At 42.2% G+C, this 19,050-nt stretch overlaps 1 protein-coding gene and 1 long non-coding RNA gene across 4 annotated transcripts in view; one reads left to right on the plus strand and one right to left on the minus strand.

Annotated features, from left to right (window-relative positions):
* LOC308473605 overlaps window positions 1–19,050 on the plus strand; it is a 128,751-nt gene that overhangs the window by 38,133 nt on the left and 71,568 nt on the right. The window lies entirely within an intron of this gene.
* RAD51B (RAD51 paralog B) overlaps window positions 13,995–19,050 on the minus strand; it is a 322,140-nt gene continuing 317,084 nt past the window's right edge. For 2 of the 3 annotated variants that reach the window (XM_080994169.1, XM_080994168.1), the window contains one exon: window positions 13,995–14,520. In XM_080994169.1, the coding sequence (XP_080850295.1) occupies window positions 14,461–14,520 (60 nt within the window). In that variant the 3' untranslated portion in view covers window positions 13,995–14,460. The remainder of the gene's footprint in view (window positions 14,521–19,050) is intronic. The other variant, XR_013982634.1, reaches the window with a different exon arrangement.

Consider the following 19,050-nt stretch of genomic DNA (forward strand, 5'->3'; position numbering starts at 1 on the left):
GAGATATAATTGCAAAGAAGCAGGATTTCTAAACATACACTTGTGTGTAGCATGTAGGCTCTTAATCACGTTTCCCCTTCTGCATGGAAGTGAATTGGCATTAGAGAGCCCTCAGAGTCCATGACAGCCCATGATGTGGGGAAATGAGGACAGAGAGACAAAGCAGATGGGGAGTGGAAGGGTATGACGGTCTACTCAGAAAACTATCTGTCAGTGCCCTAGGTCACAAAATATTTATTATACGTCTACCCTGCCTTTCCTTCCAAAGGAATCCAGAGCAAAAAACAACAGAGGAATAAAACAATACAACTGAAAATAAAATATGAAAAACAATTAAGAACATCTAAAAACCTTATCTCCTGGTTTGCACATAATGCTAAGTTATGGTTAAGGTTATTCATACTTAATGTTAACCATAGGCGCCAACTCTAAGGGGCCCAGGTCCCTTCAGTGCCCCCAATCAAATATTTGAGGGGGATCCCCTTCCCAGTTGATACGCATTGTTGCCTTTCTTTCTTTTCCATGTTTGGACTTCATTTGCCAACCAGCCCTGTTAAGGGGTTGCTATATGGCAAGAGAGCTGGCATTGGGCAAAAACCTCAAACATCATTTCTTACAACCCTTGTGACTGGAGCAGAGAGAGAGAATGCAAACTGCTTTCTCCATGGGGCGAGTTCATGGAGCTTTGCTAGGACAAGAGAGGAAATTGCTCCTGGTTGCTTTTCATTAAAAAAAAAAAAATTAAACTAGGACTCCTCTCAATTAAATCCCTCCCAAATTCACAATTTCAACCACATAAGACACACTGTAAGAGCTGGGGGGGGGGGGAGAGGTTTCTTTTCTTCCTCCCATATCACTGTCATTGTCTGGGTCCCCCAATATTTTCTTCAAGTGGACGGCTCTGATCACAGTTAATAAACCATAGTTAAAGCTGGGATGTCTGGCAGACATTCACTTAAAACTTGGTTCATTGTGCTCTTCACTCACCCAGGGGCGAAGGAAGGCGTCGTGACACCCGGGGCGGGGGTCGCTACGTAGGGCGCATGCGCTGCAGCTGCGAGCAGAGGATCCCGGCACCATCTGTATGGCGTTGGAGTGGCAGTGCCAGCAAACCGCTATACAGAGCATGTGCGGCTTTGCTACGTACAGCGCATGTATACGCCGCCGCACATGCACTGTACTTAGTGGTTTGCCAGCGGCGCTATTCCAGCACCGTACGGATGGCTGCAGCCGCAAACGGAGGATCCTCCACATGCGGCTGCAGCGGTGCGGTGGCTGCTCACGCCGCCGCAAGCTCCCGTGGGGTGACTTCTTGTCACCCCCGCAGACATGGCACCTGGGGCGCACCGCCCTCCCCCTGTTGCAACGCAACTGCATTCACCACTCTAGCTTTTGAGAGATGAAGGCTCATTGACCATCGTTAAAAAGGCAGCCTGGGTTCACATGTAATGCTAAGCTATGGTAAATTCTAACTAAGATTTATAAACCAACAATAAAAACAATAAAAACTTGGTTAATGAGAGACCTTTAACCATAGCTGATAAACCACAGTTAAGCTGCTTAGCTGAGTTCACACATAATGCTAAGCCATGTTTTAATAAACAATAGTTAATAAACCAGGATTTAACATTATGTACAAACTATGTCAATATTTCCTGTTTGAGACAGATCAGTTATGAAATGCTGAGTTTGGGATTCCTGAACCATTATTTGTCAGTTGAATGTACCTGAATCATCAAAAATGATACAGTGGTACCTCGGGTTACATACGCTTCAGGTTACAGACTCCGCTAACCCAGAAATAGTGCTTCAGGTTAAGAACTTTACTTCAGGATGAGAACAGAAATCGTGCTCCGGCGGCACAGCAGCAGCAGGAGGCCCCATTAGCTAAAGTGGTGCTTCAGGTTAAGAACGGACCTCTGTAACGAATTAAGTACTTAACCCGAGGTACCACTGTATTGGGATTTAAGGTTTGAGAAATGCCTCACAGATCCTGCTTCAGAACTGTCAGTATTTGCAAAACAAGCTGCCTCCCACTCAGTTCATGGAGACAAGTACCTATGTCCTCTTTGATTTTCTTTGTTTGCATGTGAATGAGAGAGAAGGTAGCTAGAGCACAAGATTGTGAAATAATGAGCGCCCTGCAATTAAAATACTGCAGTCAGATTTCATTAAGGGAATTTTGCATCAGGAAGCTAACCAATATAACAAGTGCATATAAAAATCACCAATCATTGCTTTGCAACCTTGTATTCACAGATTAAGCATGCAAATCACAATGCATGTAACACATACACAGATTGCAAAACAAGTAGGAACATATCCTTCCAGTAAATGAAGATAATATGTTTCCCCTGCCAATGAAGTTCAAAATAAAGATCCCATGAAATGCACTGAGGAATTCTGTCCCACAACTGTGGAACAACCTTCTTCCTTGGACCCCTGCCAAGCTCTGAATAGCATTGCAAGTATTTGTTTGGGCAGGTATTTGGTGCCCAGGAAGGGAGGGAAGGATTAAAAATATACCATATTTTTTGTTCTATAAGACACACTTTTTCCCTCCTAAAAAGTAAGGGGAAATGTGTGTGCGTCTTATGGAGCGAATGCAGGCTGTGCAGCTATCCCAGAAGCCAGAATAGCGAGACAGATTGCTGTGCAGCTATCCCTCTTGCTGTTCTGGCTTCTGGGATTCAGAATATTTTTTCCTTGTTTTCCTCCTCCAAAAACTAGGTGCGTCTTATGGTCTGGTGCGTCTTATAGAGCGAAAAACACTGTGTATATGTATCAATTGTATTTATTTGACCATCTGGCGGAGAATAGGGCCTGAACCAATGGGTTCAGGTTACAAGAAAGGAGAGTCCAACTAAACATCAGGAAGAACTTTCTGGCAGTAAGAGCTGTTTGACAGTGGAACACACTCCATCAGAAGGTGGTGGACTCTCCTTCCTTGGAGGTTTTAAGCAAAGGTTGGATGGTCATCTGTCATAGATGCTTTAGTTGAGAGTCCCACATCATGCACCCGACCATAACACGGACGTAGTTTTTAGAGGAGGAAAATCCGTAGGCATGCCACCCGTAGGCATTCCCTCCATAACACGCACAGACATTTCCCCTTACTTTCTAGGAGGAAAAAAGTGAGTGTTGTGGTGCAAAAAATACGGTACATGATCCTTGGGGTCCTTTCCAACTCTACAGTTTTATGATTCCATGACGTTTGTTTAATGCATTGTTTCTAACTTGGAGCTACTTGGGACAAGGTAAACACAGAAATTAAATAAAAATACACACATCCATGAACTCTGCAGCCTTTGCTTTTAGGGTATTACATAGCCAATCCAAATTTTTAAATGAAAATCTATGTGTCACAGGACACGGTGCTCTTTTACTGACTTTTCAGGTATAGGTGATTAGGATAAGATGGGCATAGAGGGAGGAGATATAGCCATCTTCAGGCATTCAGGGCAGATGCATGTGGGCTTGAATGTTTTGGGGGCAAATGTGTGTGGGTGTTTTGGGTGAATATGCTTTACAGGGAGGATTCTGAGCACATTCAGCTGACTGTGTTTAGAATACTATGCGTATTAGATCTTCCCTCTCAACATGGGGAGATCTGAAGTACAGCAGGCACTTGTGGAGATGTGGGGGGCAGGGCAGGTGTCCAGGCCCCTCTGCCCATGCTGGATCTACACACATTTAGGCAAATGCCTAAATAGGACTACTGGGAATAGTGATGTGGAATGTGGAGTTGTCCCTCCTGGGAAAATACTTGGTTTTGACTGTCAATACCAGCATCTATATTCTCATTACAAAGCAGTTAGGGAAAAAACCATTAAAGGAAAAAAAGTTTTAGTTGTAAGGGAATTTCTTAACATTCATTCATTCGTTTGTTTTAACGCTTTTGCATAAACAAACTTAGCAGAATGTCTATTTTTTTCAATTCCAGTGAAGCCTTTTGTAAGAAGTAAAGCTGTAGGAACTGTTTCTTTTTAAAACAAGCTCCTCTGCTGAAAACACATCAACATTGCCCATAAGGTTTGGATGTTCTCATGGAGTCATTCATCCACATAAAGGCTGAAGATATGTGATATACTCCTAATTTGCCCTTTCTTTCACAATGCACTAAGATCCCTTCATGTATTTAAATATGGGAGTATCCTTGTCTTCCAAAACAGGGAGAGGAAACAAATGCAACCCTCCAGCCTTCTCTTTCCAGCCTTCAGAACTCCTATTGCAGCCACATCCCTCACTGTCTCAGCTCTTCAAGTGCTTTTGCCTGGCTGGAATGTATCATTAAACTGAACAGAGAATAGAGGTTTGTGTGTTTATACAAACCTCTTGCAGCCTACTGTTGAAAGGTAAGAGTCACGTCTGTATCCCCACCAAGTTTTGACTATGGCCTCACCCACCACTGTCATTCTGCCTTGGAAAGTTGCCCACAATGGAATGTGGCCCACCATCTGAGAAAGGTTTTCCCACCTCTGCTCTAAGAGTTATTGCCTCTAGAATAAGCAAAGCTCATGGAAACTTCCTTTCTGCTTTGTTCACACCGAGGAGGGATTTTGAAGCACAGTCTCGGAAATGAACCAATGTTTAACAGCAAGAGGGTTTCTTGACTACTCAGTCTTTTCTCCTACAGCACATCCTGGGTAGACCAATTCATATAACCACATGGCTATCATTTGATCAGCTTTGCCCTCCCTGATGGGTACTGATTCACATACTCCAAAATCTCTAACCATAATACCTGCAGAAGCAATTATTGATGAGAGGGAATGCACAAGGCTGTGGATAACATAGGTGGCTCAAGGCTTAAATTGTTTCTGGGTGGAGTAAGGATTCAGTGTTTCTGTTCTTACTGGAGCAAGACAATAAGGTTCTTCTTGTAGCTTTGGGCTGATGTGTTCTCAAAGGCCCCTGAGACTGAAATCAGTCTTACCAGATGGCTCTGGCCATGTTAAGATTCAGATGGTTATGTACTTCTTTGGAAGCCTTTGATGTAATTGACTGATTAACCTGAACTATCAAATGTTTCAGTAGTGTTAATTTATTCAATTGCTGTTTTCTAAAATAAAAAGGGGGACATGTGTGGACAGTGGCATTATATGGTTTAGTAACTAGGGTGGCACTGGACCTAGTTGTAACTGAGCGGAGTCAGGAGTTTCTTGTTGCAGAGAGATACAAAGTTTTTGTATAGCTTTTTTGTTTTCCAGACTCATCTCAAATAATGGTTTGAAGGCACAACATACAATTCCACTGTTGATACCAGATTTAATCCTGTCATCTGCCTGGATAGGATGGGAAACTTATTGGGAACAATATATAAACTGCTATAAATATTTTGGAGAAATAGCATATATGTGTAAAATAACTAAATACATGTTATTGGTTTTTAAACTAGTGTAAGATTTCTATTCATCGGTTCCAATGAGTGCTCTCAGACTTTATTCTTAAGAGCTTGTGATCTACAGATAACATTTACTAATGGAAAAGTAAAAACTATTTAACTTAGTATTCTAATTTCTTCTTGTTTAAACAAGTCATCCTCTCTACTGCATTAACTCCTGATACATATTTAAAATATCACTCCATCATCTCACAGCTTCCTCTTTACTAGACCAAACAGGCCCAGCTTCCCCACTTTCTCATGAAAACTTTTCAGACTTCATTTGAAACTGTAAGAATAGAAAGTAGACCCTCTGTTGGAAACAATGTAAGTTTGAATTGTATATTCTAGGCCACAACCATTCTTCTTTAATGACCTACGGAGAATTGCTTTTATTGCTGTTCATATGAAAAACGCACAGTAGGAGAGGCTGGTTCCTGTTTCATTTTCATTGCCCATGCTGCCAATTTCTTCAGAAAATGCACCCGTTATTTGTGTGTTTTAACTGCTTCCAGCTGCACTTCCATTCCTTTGACAATTTGTTTTTGTGAGGCTGTGGATATTTTTGCACATGAATCTTTACTCACAAGCATGGGCATAGCCAGGATTTTTGTTGGGGAGAGTGGCAGGCCTTTTGATGGGGCGGGGTGCAGAACCTCAGTTAGCTATGTCTTTTTATTGATTTATTATTGATTTGGGGGGCAACTGCCCCTCCCTGCCCCCCCTTGGCTACGCCCATGCTCGCAAGAGAAGGATGCATTGTAGAGTTTGTAATCTTAAGACTGTTAAGTTGTACTTGTGTATGCATAGTCGAAATAAAAAAATTCCTTCCTGTAGCACCTTAAAGACCAACTAAGTTAGTTCTTGGTATAAGCTTTCGTGTGCATGCACACTTCTTCAGATACTAACTTAGTTGGTCTTTAAGGTGCTACAGGAAGGAATTTTTTTATTTCGACTATGGCAGACCAACACGGCTACCCTGTTGTGTATGCATATTTCACTATAGGTGCCACTGCATCATGGGTGTTCGAATACTTGAAACTGTTGAATAGTTTTCAGTAAGGCTGCTAAGATTTTTGGAACAAGGTTCTGAATTGTCAGCATGACAATATTTGAACCGAAATAAGCTTTTAGTGAATTTCAGCAGCAAATTATGAACCCATAGATGTTGTACTATTGGACATTGGAGCTTTCTTTCATTTTGAGGATTTACTCATTGGAAGTACAATGCATGTCAACCAATGGGGTAAAAGGGAGTAAAATCTCAGGGGACTATGCATGAAGTCACTAGACATAACTCAAGTACTGATGTTCTTGCAAGAGATAAGCCAGGTACAAAGGGGAATGGGCAAATGAAGCTTAAATAAGCAACAAAGAGAACTGTAAAGCTAAGCAATCATCTGCTAAATACTCTGCTCAGGCTGGTATTTCCCTGGCCATCAGGCCTAATTAAGAAAACCTTCGAAAGGGAAAAGAGAAGGTTCAGTTGGAAAAGCTTAAACTCACATATTCTGTCATGTGAGCTGAAAGCCTTTTGGCAGCTGTAGCTCGGAATTACATGGGGTGGGAGGGAGCAGCAGCTATACGTGTGCAAATTAAGCCGAGGAGTACACACTGCACATGAAAAGGAAAGCGGACTCTATTATGAAGAAACAACTCTGCAGTTTTGTGAATTACTTTCCCTTTTTCTAGAGCGGTGGGCTTGTTAAGCCTGTTGAGCAAAGCGTCCTGCAGCACCTTAAAAGACTGTTAACAAATTTAGCATTGCACTAGCTTTCATGGCCTGGAGACGGTCATATGAAGTCTTAGTAAGCAAATGGCAGACCAAGCAAAAAGTGTGGAAATAGCAGGAGTCTTGTGACACGTTAAAAACTAACAATTTATTACGGAAGCTTATGCCACGATACAATTATTAATTTTTTAATGTGCCACAAGTATCAAAACTTTAAGCAAGGCCCAGTACTATGTTGGTGGCCAGCAGTGCTATTTATTTTTTTTTAGAAAAAGAGGTGCTGAAACTCACAATGAACATCTCCTTCGTTCTCTTATAATGGCAATGGCGCCCACCTGAGAGGTGCTGGAACTGAGTTCCGGCTAGGAAAAAAAAGCCCTGGTGGCCAGCATTATATACTGACAGCAGACTGCTCCACTTAGCAGTTTGGCCGCTGCATTCTGCATTAGCTTCAGGACCACCTTAAGGGCTGCACCACATACAGTGCTTTGCAGTAATCTACTCTTGAAATACAGTGGTACCTCGGTTTAGGAATAGTCCGGTTTAAGAATGATTTAGTTTACAAACTCCGCAAAACCAGAAATAGTGTCCTGGTTTGCAAACTTTACCTTGGACAAAGAACGGAAGCCGAACAGTGGAAGGGCACTGGCGGCAGGAGGCCTCATTAGGGAAAGCGCGCCTCAGTTTAAGAACGGTTTTGGTTTAAGAACGGACTTCGGGAACGGATTAGGTTCGTAAACCGAGGTACCACTGTAATACTAATACTAATAATATTATACTTCCTAGCAGTGAAAGGTTGCCAGTTAAAGGACCAAATACTAAATCTTGAGCTTGCAGTAACAAGACCAGCGAGGGAATGGCCCCAACAGAGTTGAGCACTTGCCTCAAAAAAGAAAAGAGCTGCAGTTGCCAACCTTCAGTCCTGGAAATATTATGAGAAGTGTGGAGCGACTGCTAGCAGCCTACATGGATTTGTTAAGGGAACTAAGCTGCTCTGGCATGTTCTTGTTTGTCGATGTTATTGGCAGGGGAATGTATTAGGCATAATTATTTTGTTTCACACCCGGGCTGGACATTCTCATTGCTACCTATTGAGAGATTAAGTCTCTGCAGGCTATGTATATCCACAGCTGACAAACAAATCATGGCCAATTTATAGGTAAACTGAATTTCAATTACTGAAGTTGATACAAATCCTTCTGGAAGTTATTCACTAACTTGAGGCTCCTAATCAACACTTGTGACATCTGAACATTGAACAATGTTACCACAGAGGGACACAGAAACAGATTGATTTTTAATTTATTTATTTTTTGAATGCACAGATGCAAGGCAAATCTTGGGGGCTGTGCACATTGCTAGGATCTAGGCTCCAACAAGGCATCCCATCAAGTAACACATTACATCTTTATGTGAGAAATGAGACAGGCCCTTTCCACAAAATCCCATATCCCCCATCATGTTTAGGACTCTTGGTCTCATAAAAGTGCAAGCAACTTAATATGAAAATAAACTCACTGTATAGCAGTGACATCAAGTGCAATTTGAGGCTGTGTCCCTTCCCCTTGCACTCCATTTCACTTCGTTGTTGTTTATTTTCCCTCAGGACAAGACTTTTTATTTATTAGTTCTGGATTTCATAGTGCTTACATCTGCCATCAGATCACTTTGCAGCTGGATCCTCTTCAGTACATTTATTTATTTATTTATTTATTTATTTATTTATTTAAAAATGTATTTTTATATACTGTGGGGAGACAGTTTTGTTCCAGAGTTTGAATATTGTAAAAATAAGCAGTGGAAGGAAGAATATATTATCTTTAAATGCCTACCACTTTTATCAGAGCTTTTGTAGCAAGGGTAATGATACTAGGCTCAAATCTTTGGGCTTCAGGATCACAAAGATAGGGTCCAATTTGAAAGCAAGTCGAGTTGTGGCCTGTACTTTGACAGCCTTTGTTTTTGCTCTTTGTAGGTGCAAATTGTCCGAAAACTGCAATTTCCTGTTCAAACATGCCCTCATCTTGCATGACATTAGGACTCTAAACTTTAGAGCAGAGGTCAAGGGTCAGCAACCTTTTTCAGCCATGGGCCAGTCCACCGTCCCTCAGACCATGTGTTGGACCAGACTATATTTTGAAAAATAATAGTGAACGAATGCCTATGCCCCACAAATAACCCAGAGATGCATTTTAAATAAAAGGGCACATTCTACTCATGTAAAAACACGCTGATTCCCAGACTGTCTGTGGGCTGGATTTAGAAGGCGAATGGGCTGCATCCGGCCCTCCGGGCCTTAGGTTGCCTACCCCTGGCAGAGGTGATAAGGACACAGGCTGGAACGCTTGTGCCTACAGCTGAGATGAAACCTGGGACACCTGAATCTGTGAATTCACTCTGGCCCCTTGGGCAGCTGGTTCCACTCTGTAAGGCAAGTGTGCCCTAGAGTTCTGGGGAGACGTCACAGAGCTGCTATGACTATAAGATCTGTAAGATTGCCCTCTCATGCCTTCTGGAGCTGTGCTTGTGTTTTCATCTCCCTTCTTTGGTGCTTCCTTGAAGCAGACTTAAGAGAGGCCCTAACCACCTTGGAAATAAAGCCAGTGTGCCTCAAAGATGGCCAGAAGCAAAGGTGCTGCACACCAGGGAATTTGTGGATGGCTGTGCCGGCTGCTTACACTGATTTCTTAAGGCAGAAGGCAAAGAAGTGGCCAGTTAGGCGATCCTGCTCAGAATGAGGGTTGCAGGACTCACCAAACAGAGCAGAGCTGGTTGGAGCAAAAAGATACAGTGCACCAAACAAAATGGCACTCCTTTTTTGGTAGTTTAGTTAGGAGGCTTGCCAAACTTCCTGCTCTAAATTTTTTTGCCGTGGCCTGGTGAAGAGTCAATCTCTGGCTACAGCCTTCTCGCCACTCACAAGAAATGGACAGTGGACAAGGGAGGACAAAAACCTCATGAAGATGACTGAGATTGGGACAAACAAATGGAGGAGATTTTGTTTGGCTATTTGAAGAGGAACAGGCACAGGAATGAAAAGCTGAAGAGGCAAACCACTGGGACAACCACCACACAGGGAAACTCAGAGGAGTTCAGGAAGGAAAACACAGAGAACAACCCAGACAGCCCAAGACACTGGTCTTCAACTGGTGGGTCGGGACCCACTAGTGATTTATGGACTGAATCAAGGTGGGTCACAATAGGAGCACTACCACCATGCAACTATATGGTAACAGATTAAGAAATGTGTCCCCAAATGCATGTTTGGGTTAAAAGTGGGTCCTGGGTATGAAAAGGTTGAGGTTAAGGATGCAGTAGAGGAAGAAAGAGAAGAGGAGACACAAGAAAGAAGAAAACACTAGCAGATCAATTAAAATGCCCAGCTAAAGGATTTTCCCAAGAGAATAAAAGACCCAACCAAAAACAGCAGGGTAACTGAAGGGCAGAATGATTCCACCCCTTAAAAGAGGAGGCAAAAGGCCTCGCTTGTCAGGTCCAAATGGGAAGTGTCACCCTCACAATAAAATGTTATCCAGCCTAACAGAGCCAAAACATGTATGCACTGTACTGTAAACAGAGTTGTACAAGGCTTACAAAGCGTGCTTCATGGAAACGACAAACAACAAAGCAGGAATGACAAGCAACAAAGACTGTAATGGACATTTGCAGATATGGAAGTAGCCTTAAGATTTAAAATGGGGACAGAATATTGTCTAGAATCTAGAGGCATGGGACTTAAAGGGGGTGGGGAAACTGCTTTTCTTCCTTTTCTGCCAAAAATCTGCCAACAACTTGGTGTAATTTCAAGTATCTCACTCAGTTTCTCTATCTTTAAATTATTTTATTTACAAAGCAGTGAAGGAAGGGATAAAACTTTAAATGATAAATGTTTATAAATATACCAGTCCCTTGGGTGAAATATCTCCAGAGAAAATGACAGAGGAAAATATTTAAGAGCTTTGTCCTTGCAAAACCATTATGTTCTGACAGTACAGGAGAATCTAGTTAAACAACTCTTGCATTGTAGAGGTTTTTGTGTGTGTGTTTTAATTTTAAGTACACTCTATACACATTCTCTCTTTCTGCCCTCCGCCCCCTGAAGATTTTAGGCTTACACAGACCATGGTAGTTCCCTGGAGACCTAAACGTCCTTCTGTGGAATTTTCCTTGCCATTCAGCCTATTGTGCTACTGAAAGGTCTTGGAACTAGGCATGTGATCATTTGGGGGATGGGGGTGGGAAGAAAAGGAAGGGAAGAACTTCTGTGCCTCTGAATACTTCCACAAAATATTCATTGGTTATCTAGTTCAAATGATGTTCCTGCTCTGTCCAGTTAAACAGTCAAAGGTAGGCTATGCCATCAAAACAGGAAGCTCCCTTTTCCTTTAAGTTACTCAACCAGTAACACAGAAGGTGGGGAGCATTCCCCCATTCAAGAATTAATTTGCATTTTTTTAAAAATAGGGGCTCAATGAAACAGAACAATGCAGTTGGTAGCTGTAGCAACAAGTTCTTTGTGACTGGAGAAGACAGCCAATGTGAGGATATGCTTCCAAAAGATTATCTTTGGATTGACACTATCCTGTCTACGTGTGCATTAAAAATAAAAACTTTGGCTCTATTGATGGCTTGAAAGACAAAGAGAGATGGTTTCTGCTTAACTAAATGGGTTTGTGCCGAGTAACGGTCATGTGATGATATGTTGAGCTCTTTAGCATGCACCGAATCCTCCCTCCCTACTTGAGTAAAATAATTTCCTATTCATTTCAGTGAAGAGACAGTTCTGTGTTTCCTTTGTGTTTCTCTCCACTGAAATGAATGGGAAAAGTTTTACTGTTTAAGTTACTGTCTTACTGTCCCGAATTAGCAAAACTGTCCGTTCCTCATCATTTTGAGAATACTTGGCACCCAGACAGTGCCCTAGCCAGGCTGAGTAGTGGGGATATTTCTCCAAGAGATCTCAACTTAACCATGCTATCTCATTTTCACCTTGCAGTTAACTCTCACCTACCAGCCAAATAGATTTGGCTTGCCTTAGGCTGGGACTGAGGTTTTGCTCTGCAGGAAAAGCCTACTGATATGGCCAATTTGCAGTTTCCACTTCCGTTATGAACAAATTGCTCTCTTCTGTAACAACCCAACACACTGTCTAGTGCCATGGGTAGGCAAACTAAGGCCCGGGGGTCGGATCCAGCCCAATCACCTTCTAAATTTGGCCTACGGACGGTCCGGGAATCAGTGTGCTTTTACATGAGTAGAATGTGTGCTTTTATTTAAAATGCATATCTAGGTTATTTGTGGGGCATAGGATTTTGTTCATTATTTCTTTTCAAAATATAGTCCGGCCCCCCACAAGGTCTGAGGGACAGTGGACCGGCCCCCTGCTGAAAAAGTTTGCTGATCCCTTGTCTAGTCCTTTGTAAAAACTAGTAGCAGATAGATTCAAATATCTTTAATACGGTCAATGACCAGGAAGCAATTTATAAAATATGACATTAAAAGTAGTATTGTGCTACAAGTAACAGTAAAAATATGGCCAATTCACAGAATTGGTGCTTATATTTATGACCAGGTTTCGAGTTTTCAGTTTTTAAAATTCAATTCAGGAGTCGCTACTGTTTATTATCGTTCCTTCGATGTTTACAGTTTGAACTCCTTTGTAGACATCATCGCTCGTCTTATTCTTGTTGCAATGAAACAGTACTTTGCCACGGACCTGTTAATTTCGGGCTCTTTGTCAGCTAAGAGGTGTCTGATATAGGTGTCGTCTGTACTATGAGGTATTTTCCTCAGAATCGGTTCGATCAGCTCTTTTCTTGAGTCTCGATATAATGGGCAGTATAAGATGACATGCCCAATGGTTTCGATTTCATTGCTGTTACAGGGACATAATCTTTGTTCGATCGGTATTTTATTGTATCTTCCCTCTAGAAGAGCTGAAGGGAGAGCGTTAAAGCGGGCCCTGGAAAATGCCCATCGGTGTTTAGCGTTGTCTAGAACTTTGAGATAGTTTGCTAGATGGGGCCTTTGGGAATTGTATAGAAGTTTATAAGTTATAGGAAGTTGGTTAAAGTCATTTTGGGTTTCAATGTCCCTGAGTCTTTCTTTGATTATGTTCTTGGCCCTTCCCCTTTCTAAACTTAATAAATACTCTGGGGAGAGACCATATGTGGCCAGTTTTCTGAGAATGCCCTTCAACCAGATAGATTGTTTACACTCCCTTTGCTTTTTTTTACTCCTGTTATTGAAGTACGGAAGACAATGTAGTCCTTAGGTAGGATATTGCCTGGCCTCCTTGGGGTGTGTAGGTTGGCACCAGTGTGCTTAACCAAAGTGAAATAAGCAATCTAAGTGGATCCATTTTAAAAGCAGGTATCTTTCCATCTGAACTCTATTGTAACATGGCAGCTAAAAAAGTTCTCTTAACATCATTTCTGCCATAAACCTACTAGGTGACGAGCCACTCTCTTTCTGCTCCATATCTGCAATATGGGGAAGATAATGCCGATCTACTGTACAGGAATGTTGTAGCAGTTACATCAAAATAATATTCATGAAGTGGCTATTTGTTACTGTGGTTATCATTAACTCGTAGCACAATGGCTGCTGGACTGACTTTGCCACCAAACGGGTCTCCCCTTCATGTCCACATTTTTCTGCTGGTGACAGATTCAGGATGACATCACAGCTGAGTGTGGCTTGCATTGGCTGGATGTTCCTCTGCAAAACAGCCATGTGAATATATCCTTCCTCTCACGTATGGGCAAATTCTGTCATTTTTTTTCCTATTAGTTTGGTATATCCTTTAATAAAGCAGGATTGAATGACATTAGCTAATATTTGTATAGTGCTTTGAGAATGGAAACAAAGTAGTGGTGATTCATGTTGATCTTTTAGATTTTACTGGTAATGTGCTATGAAAATCATGCCGTACACATTTTGAAGCATTACAAAGTTCACTGCAGCTTCTCAGATCTCAGTAGATGAGCTTTTGTTGCATCAGACAAGAGATAGGGATCAATATAAAATGTACAGAAAAACACACAACTATTAACTGAAGAAGGAAGTTGAGTGTACTACTTTCCAATATGCAAATGTTAATTGAGGAGAATTTTAAGATTACAGACTCCGGAGTTCGTTATCTATTCAGAAAAATCTAGCAGCCATCATATGGAGCAGTTGCTTCAGACCAAGAAATGGTATCTACACTTATCAAGCACATGTTCCCTGTTCCAGTTGCTTGCAGTCCTGCATATTGTAACTGCTGATGTGTACTAGGGAGTCTCACTGGGGAAACTGGATAAAGCCATTTCAGGTTCATTTTTAAAGGTGTCTTTCCTCACTTTTATGGCTTGCAGCACTGGACTGGTTCCTTCCCAACCGCAATATGGCTGGTCCTTTTGATCTGAAACATACAAGAAATAAAACCAGTTTCAGTGACAACATGATGTACTGTGCACAACTGGGTTTTTTTTAAAGGAAGTTTGAATGATGGCATTTCTGCCTACAAAGAGATACTAGATTCTTGGCCCACTCAGAAATCAGCACTATCTAAGACTGCAACATAATGAATTTTCTTGTGTTAGCTAGTTTCCATATGCTTCCTTATCTATCTTCTGCTTTTGATCAATGCATTATCATTTTTGCAAAGGCTGACCAACTGCTCCAAATGCTTAAAACACCAGACCACATGGCAGGGAGTTCACCTGGAATAGCATCAAATAAAATGAAAATGAAAAACCAGAACTGTGTTGAACAAGACACTTTGTCCATTTTGCATGGCTGTTCTCTTCAACACTTTTGGCAACCTATACTTGTAATAACCTGATATAAGATGAATATATTTATTAGTCACTCCCCCCCCAAATGAAGGCAACTTTTAAAAATGAACATTGAAACCAATGATAAATCAGCCCCAAATACACAAATAATATATACATATAAAGATCCAACTCCATCCCAACCTGCTAAAATTAAGACCCAAAGGCCTGTGTGATTAAGAATAATTTTGCTAATGATGGCATCAGGCATGTCTCCCTGGGGAGGGTACTCCATAAAAAAGAGGCGCCACCACTGACTGGCAACCCATATGCTATAGTACGCAAGTCAAACTATATTATTATAATTGACCTCACACCAGGCGCCAAAGTAAAGGGGGATGCTTAGAAGTGCAAGCTTCTTCATTAGCCATGGCATCTAGTATTAAAAGGGGTTAAATTCCACAACGATGACACTGAGATTAAGAGGAACAAGCCAAAATTTAGATATCCCCACTGATGATGATCTAAGCAACTTCTCTGTTCATGAGGCAGACTTGTGGGTGGTAACTGGCACGTCTCTGTTGAAATGGATGAAACTTTGCTGATTTTTATCAGCTAAGGATGTAGACCCAGGTATGTTCACTACATATCTCAGCTCCCAGAGAATATGTGCTGATGGCAAACAGCCCTCTCTGCTAATCTATCCAATCTCTGTATTGGAGATTTTCTGAAGGCAAAAGTATTTACTAAGGTTGCACAGAGGCAGGAGAGTTTAAAGAAATTTATCTTGCAGCCTTTCACCAAACTGCCCTGGTACAATGTTCAGTATTATAGGGTTTTCATCTACCTTGAATTTTACAATACTGGCCTGGTTTAGATGATAATCTCCCCTGGTCATCTCCCATGTGGAAGATTGCAACATCCTTCTCCACCCACTGGGCACAGTTGTCCTGACAGACATATGAGCAGGTTTTTATAGCATGTATGTGCATAAATCTAATGCACATAGGTCGGAGCAGTGCGATGGATATCTCAGATGGATAATCTGGGAACTGACCACACAATCTTGGTCTGCATGTTGTCTTTTATGCATGACAATGCCATTAAAATGTTATACTCATGCATGGTGGACTTGGCTGGAGTATTGGAGTACTTTGTCAGCAATATGCTGATAAGACATAGCTCTGCTTCTCCTTTACATCTGGAGGTGTGGCAGTGACTGTGTTGAACTGTTGTTTTGCCTCAGTAATGGACTGAATGAGAGTCAACAGACTGAAGCTCTGTCCTGATAAAACTGAGGTACTGTTAGTGGGCAGTCCCCTAGACCAGATGGACAAAAGGTTGCTTGCTATTGATGGGTTTATACTGCCTCTGAAGGAGTGGGTACACAACTTTAGGGCACTTCTGGGCTCTTTGCTGTCGCTTGAGGCTCAGGTGGCCTCAGTGGTGTGGAATGCCTTCCATCAGCTTTGGCTGGTGGCCCAGCTTCATCCCTTAACTGGATAGGGATAGCCTAACTTCTGTTGTCCATGATGTGCCAACTCTAGGTTAGATTACTGCTATGTGTTATATGTTTCAGAAACTATAGCTGTGCAGAATTCAGCCATCAGGTTGCTTACCAGGGCAACATGTTTTGAGCATATTATACCAATCCTGGCTCAGGATTAGTTTCTGGGTCTATTTCAAAGTGCTGGTTGTGACCTATAAAGCCTTAAACAGCTCTGGACCACAATAACACAAGGACCACCTCTCCCCATATGAACTGATCCAGACAGCAGCATCATAAACATCATGAATTTGTATACTGCCCTATACCCGTAGATCTCAGGGTGGTTCACAACATATAATTACAATATTAAAAAACAAAACAAAATCATTATATGAGGCCCTTCTTCATGTGCCTCCTCCAAGAGAGGTCTGTAGCATGGCAATGCTGGAATGGGCCTTTTCTGTGGTGGCTCCCCAATGGAATGCTCTCTCCAGGGAGGCTCAACTTGTGCCTTCATTACATATCTTTAAACACCATGCAAAAACATTTCTTTTCAACCAGGCTGATTAACATTCTATGACTTTTTGTTTGTGGGGGGGGGGGTGTTTATTGGTTGGTTTTTGTTTTTGCTTTATTATGTACCTGGTATTCTCACTTTGTATTCTTCTCTTGTGAACTGTTCTCATATCTTCACATGAAGGGTGGTGTAATAAATATAGGGGTTGCTCGTGCGTAAGTTGCCGCCACTCCTGGCTAGGTTGCCTGGTTAAACCTTTTCCGCCTGGACAGCCCTTCACTTCGTGGCTGTTTCAGTCGCTAGCAGAATCCGTCAGTGGGCGTTTCTTAAACCTTTTCCAGCATAAAGCTGTTTGACGCCAAGTTTCCTCCTACTCTCCCTGCACGGAAGTCTTCTGCGCAGGGAGGGTGTGGGTAGCGGAGGACCCGTGCTCTCCCCGCTGGTCTCCGGTGAGGAGTCCTGGAGCCCCCTCGCCGATTCCCCCATCTGCCCCCCTTTGTCCCTGGTGTTACGCTGATTTCCTTCCCTAGCTGATGAGCTGCCTCTCTCCCTGCTGGGCCCTTCTCCAGCATCGCTTGAGAGCCTTGCCTCCGCCTCTGGCTCCGATGTCAGTTCCCTGACAGGTGGTATACAAATTTAATCAATAATAATAACATAAGTGGGACAGACATACAGTGGTAACTCGGGTTACATACGCTTCAGGTTACAGACTCTGCTAACGTAGAAATAGTATCTTGGGTCAAGAACTTTGCTTCAGGATGATAACAAAAATCATGCTCCGGCAGCGCGAGGCCCCATTAGCTAAAGTGGCGCTTCAGGTTAAGAACAGTTTCAGGTTAAGAACGGACCTCTGGAATGAAGTACTTAAGTACTTAACCTGAGGTACCACTGTATTGAGTGGGCAAGGGAGGAAAGCAATTGTTCTTTTCTTGCACAGGAAGCAGATCAGCTGAATTATCCAAACATGGCCGGTACATGGCCTGAGGTGCAGTAGGAAAGGTAGACTGCTCAAACTTCCCTTGAAGGAAGATGCTGAAGCCTGTACTAAAGGTACCCTCTAAGTCTAAGATCATCCACTCACAGCTATTGGCAGCTAAGGGCAGAATAGCAACCTGGAAAAGCACTCAGTTCTTATCAGGAGAAAAATATTCCAGGTGATAATGAATGACTGCAGATTACATCTCTTTGTTTGGAAGACAGCTTAGTCCAAAGAGAAATGTTTGCTACTAATAATTACACTGCAAGGTGACATAGACCTAGGCAAATATGTGCTGCAGCATGCTGGATTTCTTCAGCTGATCATTCAAACAAGCTCCATTGTAGTGCTGAAAAGTAAAGTTCCCCCAAGGCCCCCCACAGGGCAACATGCACCTAGATGAGCTCATCGCTATTGTTCAGGAACAAAGCACTGAAGTATGTCAATAAAGCTGGGTAAAGATGCTGTTTAAATGAAAAGGCATAGAGTCACAGGGCCGGTGGTGAATCTAATAGTGAAGCCCTGTGTCCACCGGAAAGTTGGGGAGAGGGTAGCATGTGGACTCTGCAATAAGAAAGGGAGCAAGTGTGTTTAAAAATAAAAAGAGAAGCACTTGTCTTCTTTGCTGTCCTCTCAGCATTATCAGCCATATCACCAGCCAGTAAGACTATGAGATCATCATACTAGATTAACTAGTTATTGACCAAAGTACCTGGAGTCTAGCAGCTAACCTGAAGCTTTCGCCTTGTTCAAGTATCAGAACTAATGTTTCAGACATATTGCTAGCACTGCCACTGCTAAGTAGGGATAGCTGTAGGGCAACTATAACCCAAAAGAGGGATCAGAATTCTGGTCTACTAAAGAGTTCTGAAGTAAGACTTTTTCCTATTGCCGAAACATCGTAATGGGAGTAACCTTAGCAATGAGCTTAATGTCCTTCCCACTGGAAAGTTGTAAAACACATTGTTTTTAAACACCACTGCGAAAACAGCAACAACAACAGATTAACTCTGGAGAAGATTCCTGAGCTGGTTGGGCCAGGGAGAGAGAAATGAGAGACAAAAATAGAACACAGGACTGCTTGACCTATTAGGTGTCACCCAATGGTAATTTATTATTGTAAGCAAGATCTCTATCAGAATGTTAACATTTGCTGTGGGTTCTGCTTTTATCTGTCTATGGAATAAAGAGGC

Source organism: Podarcis pityusensis (genome assembly GCF_964106645.2).
Source record: "Podarcis pityusensis genome assembly, chromosome: 1".
NCBI lineage: Eukaryota > Metazoa > Chordata > Lepidosauria > Squamata > Lacertidae > Podarcis > Podarcis pityusensis.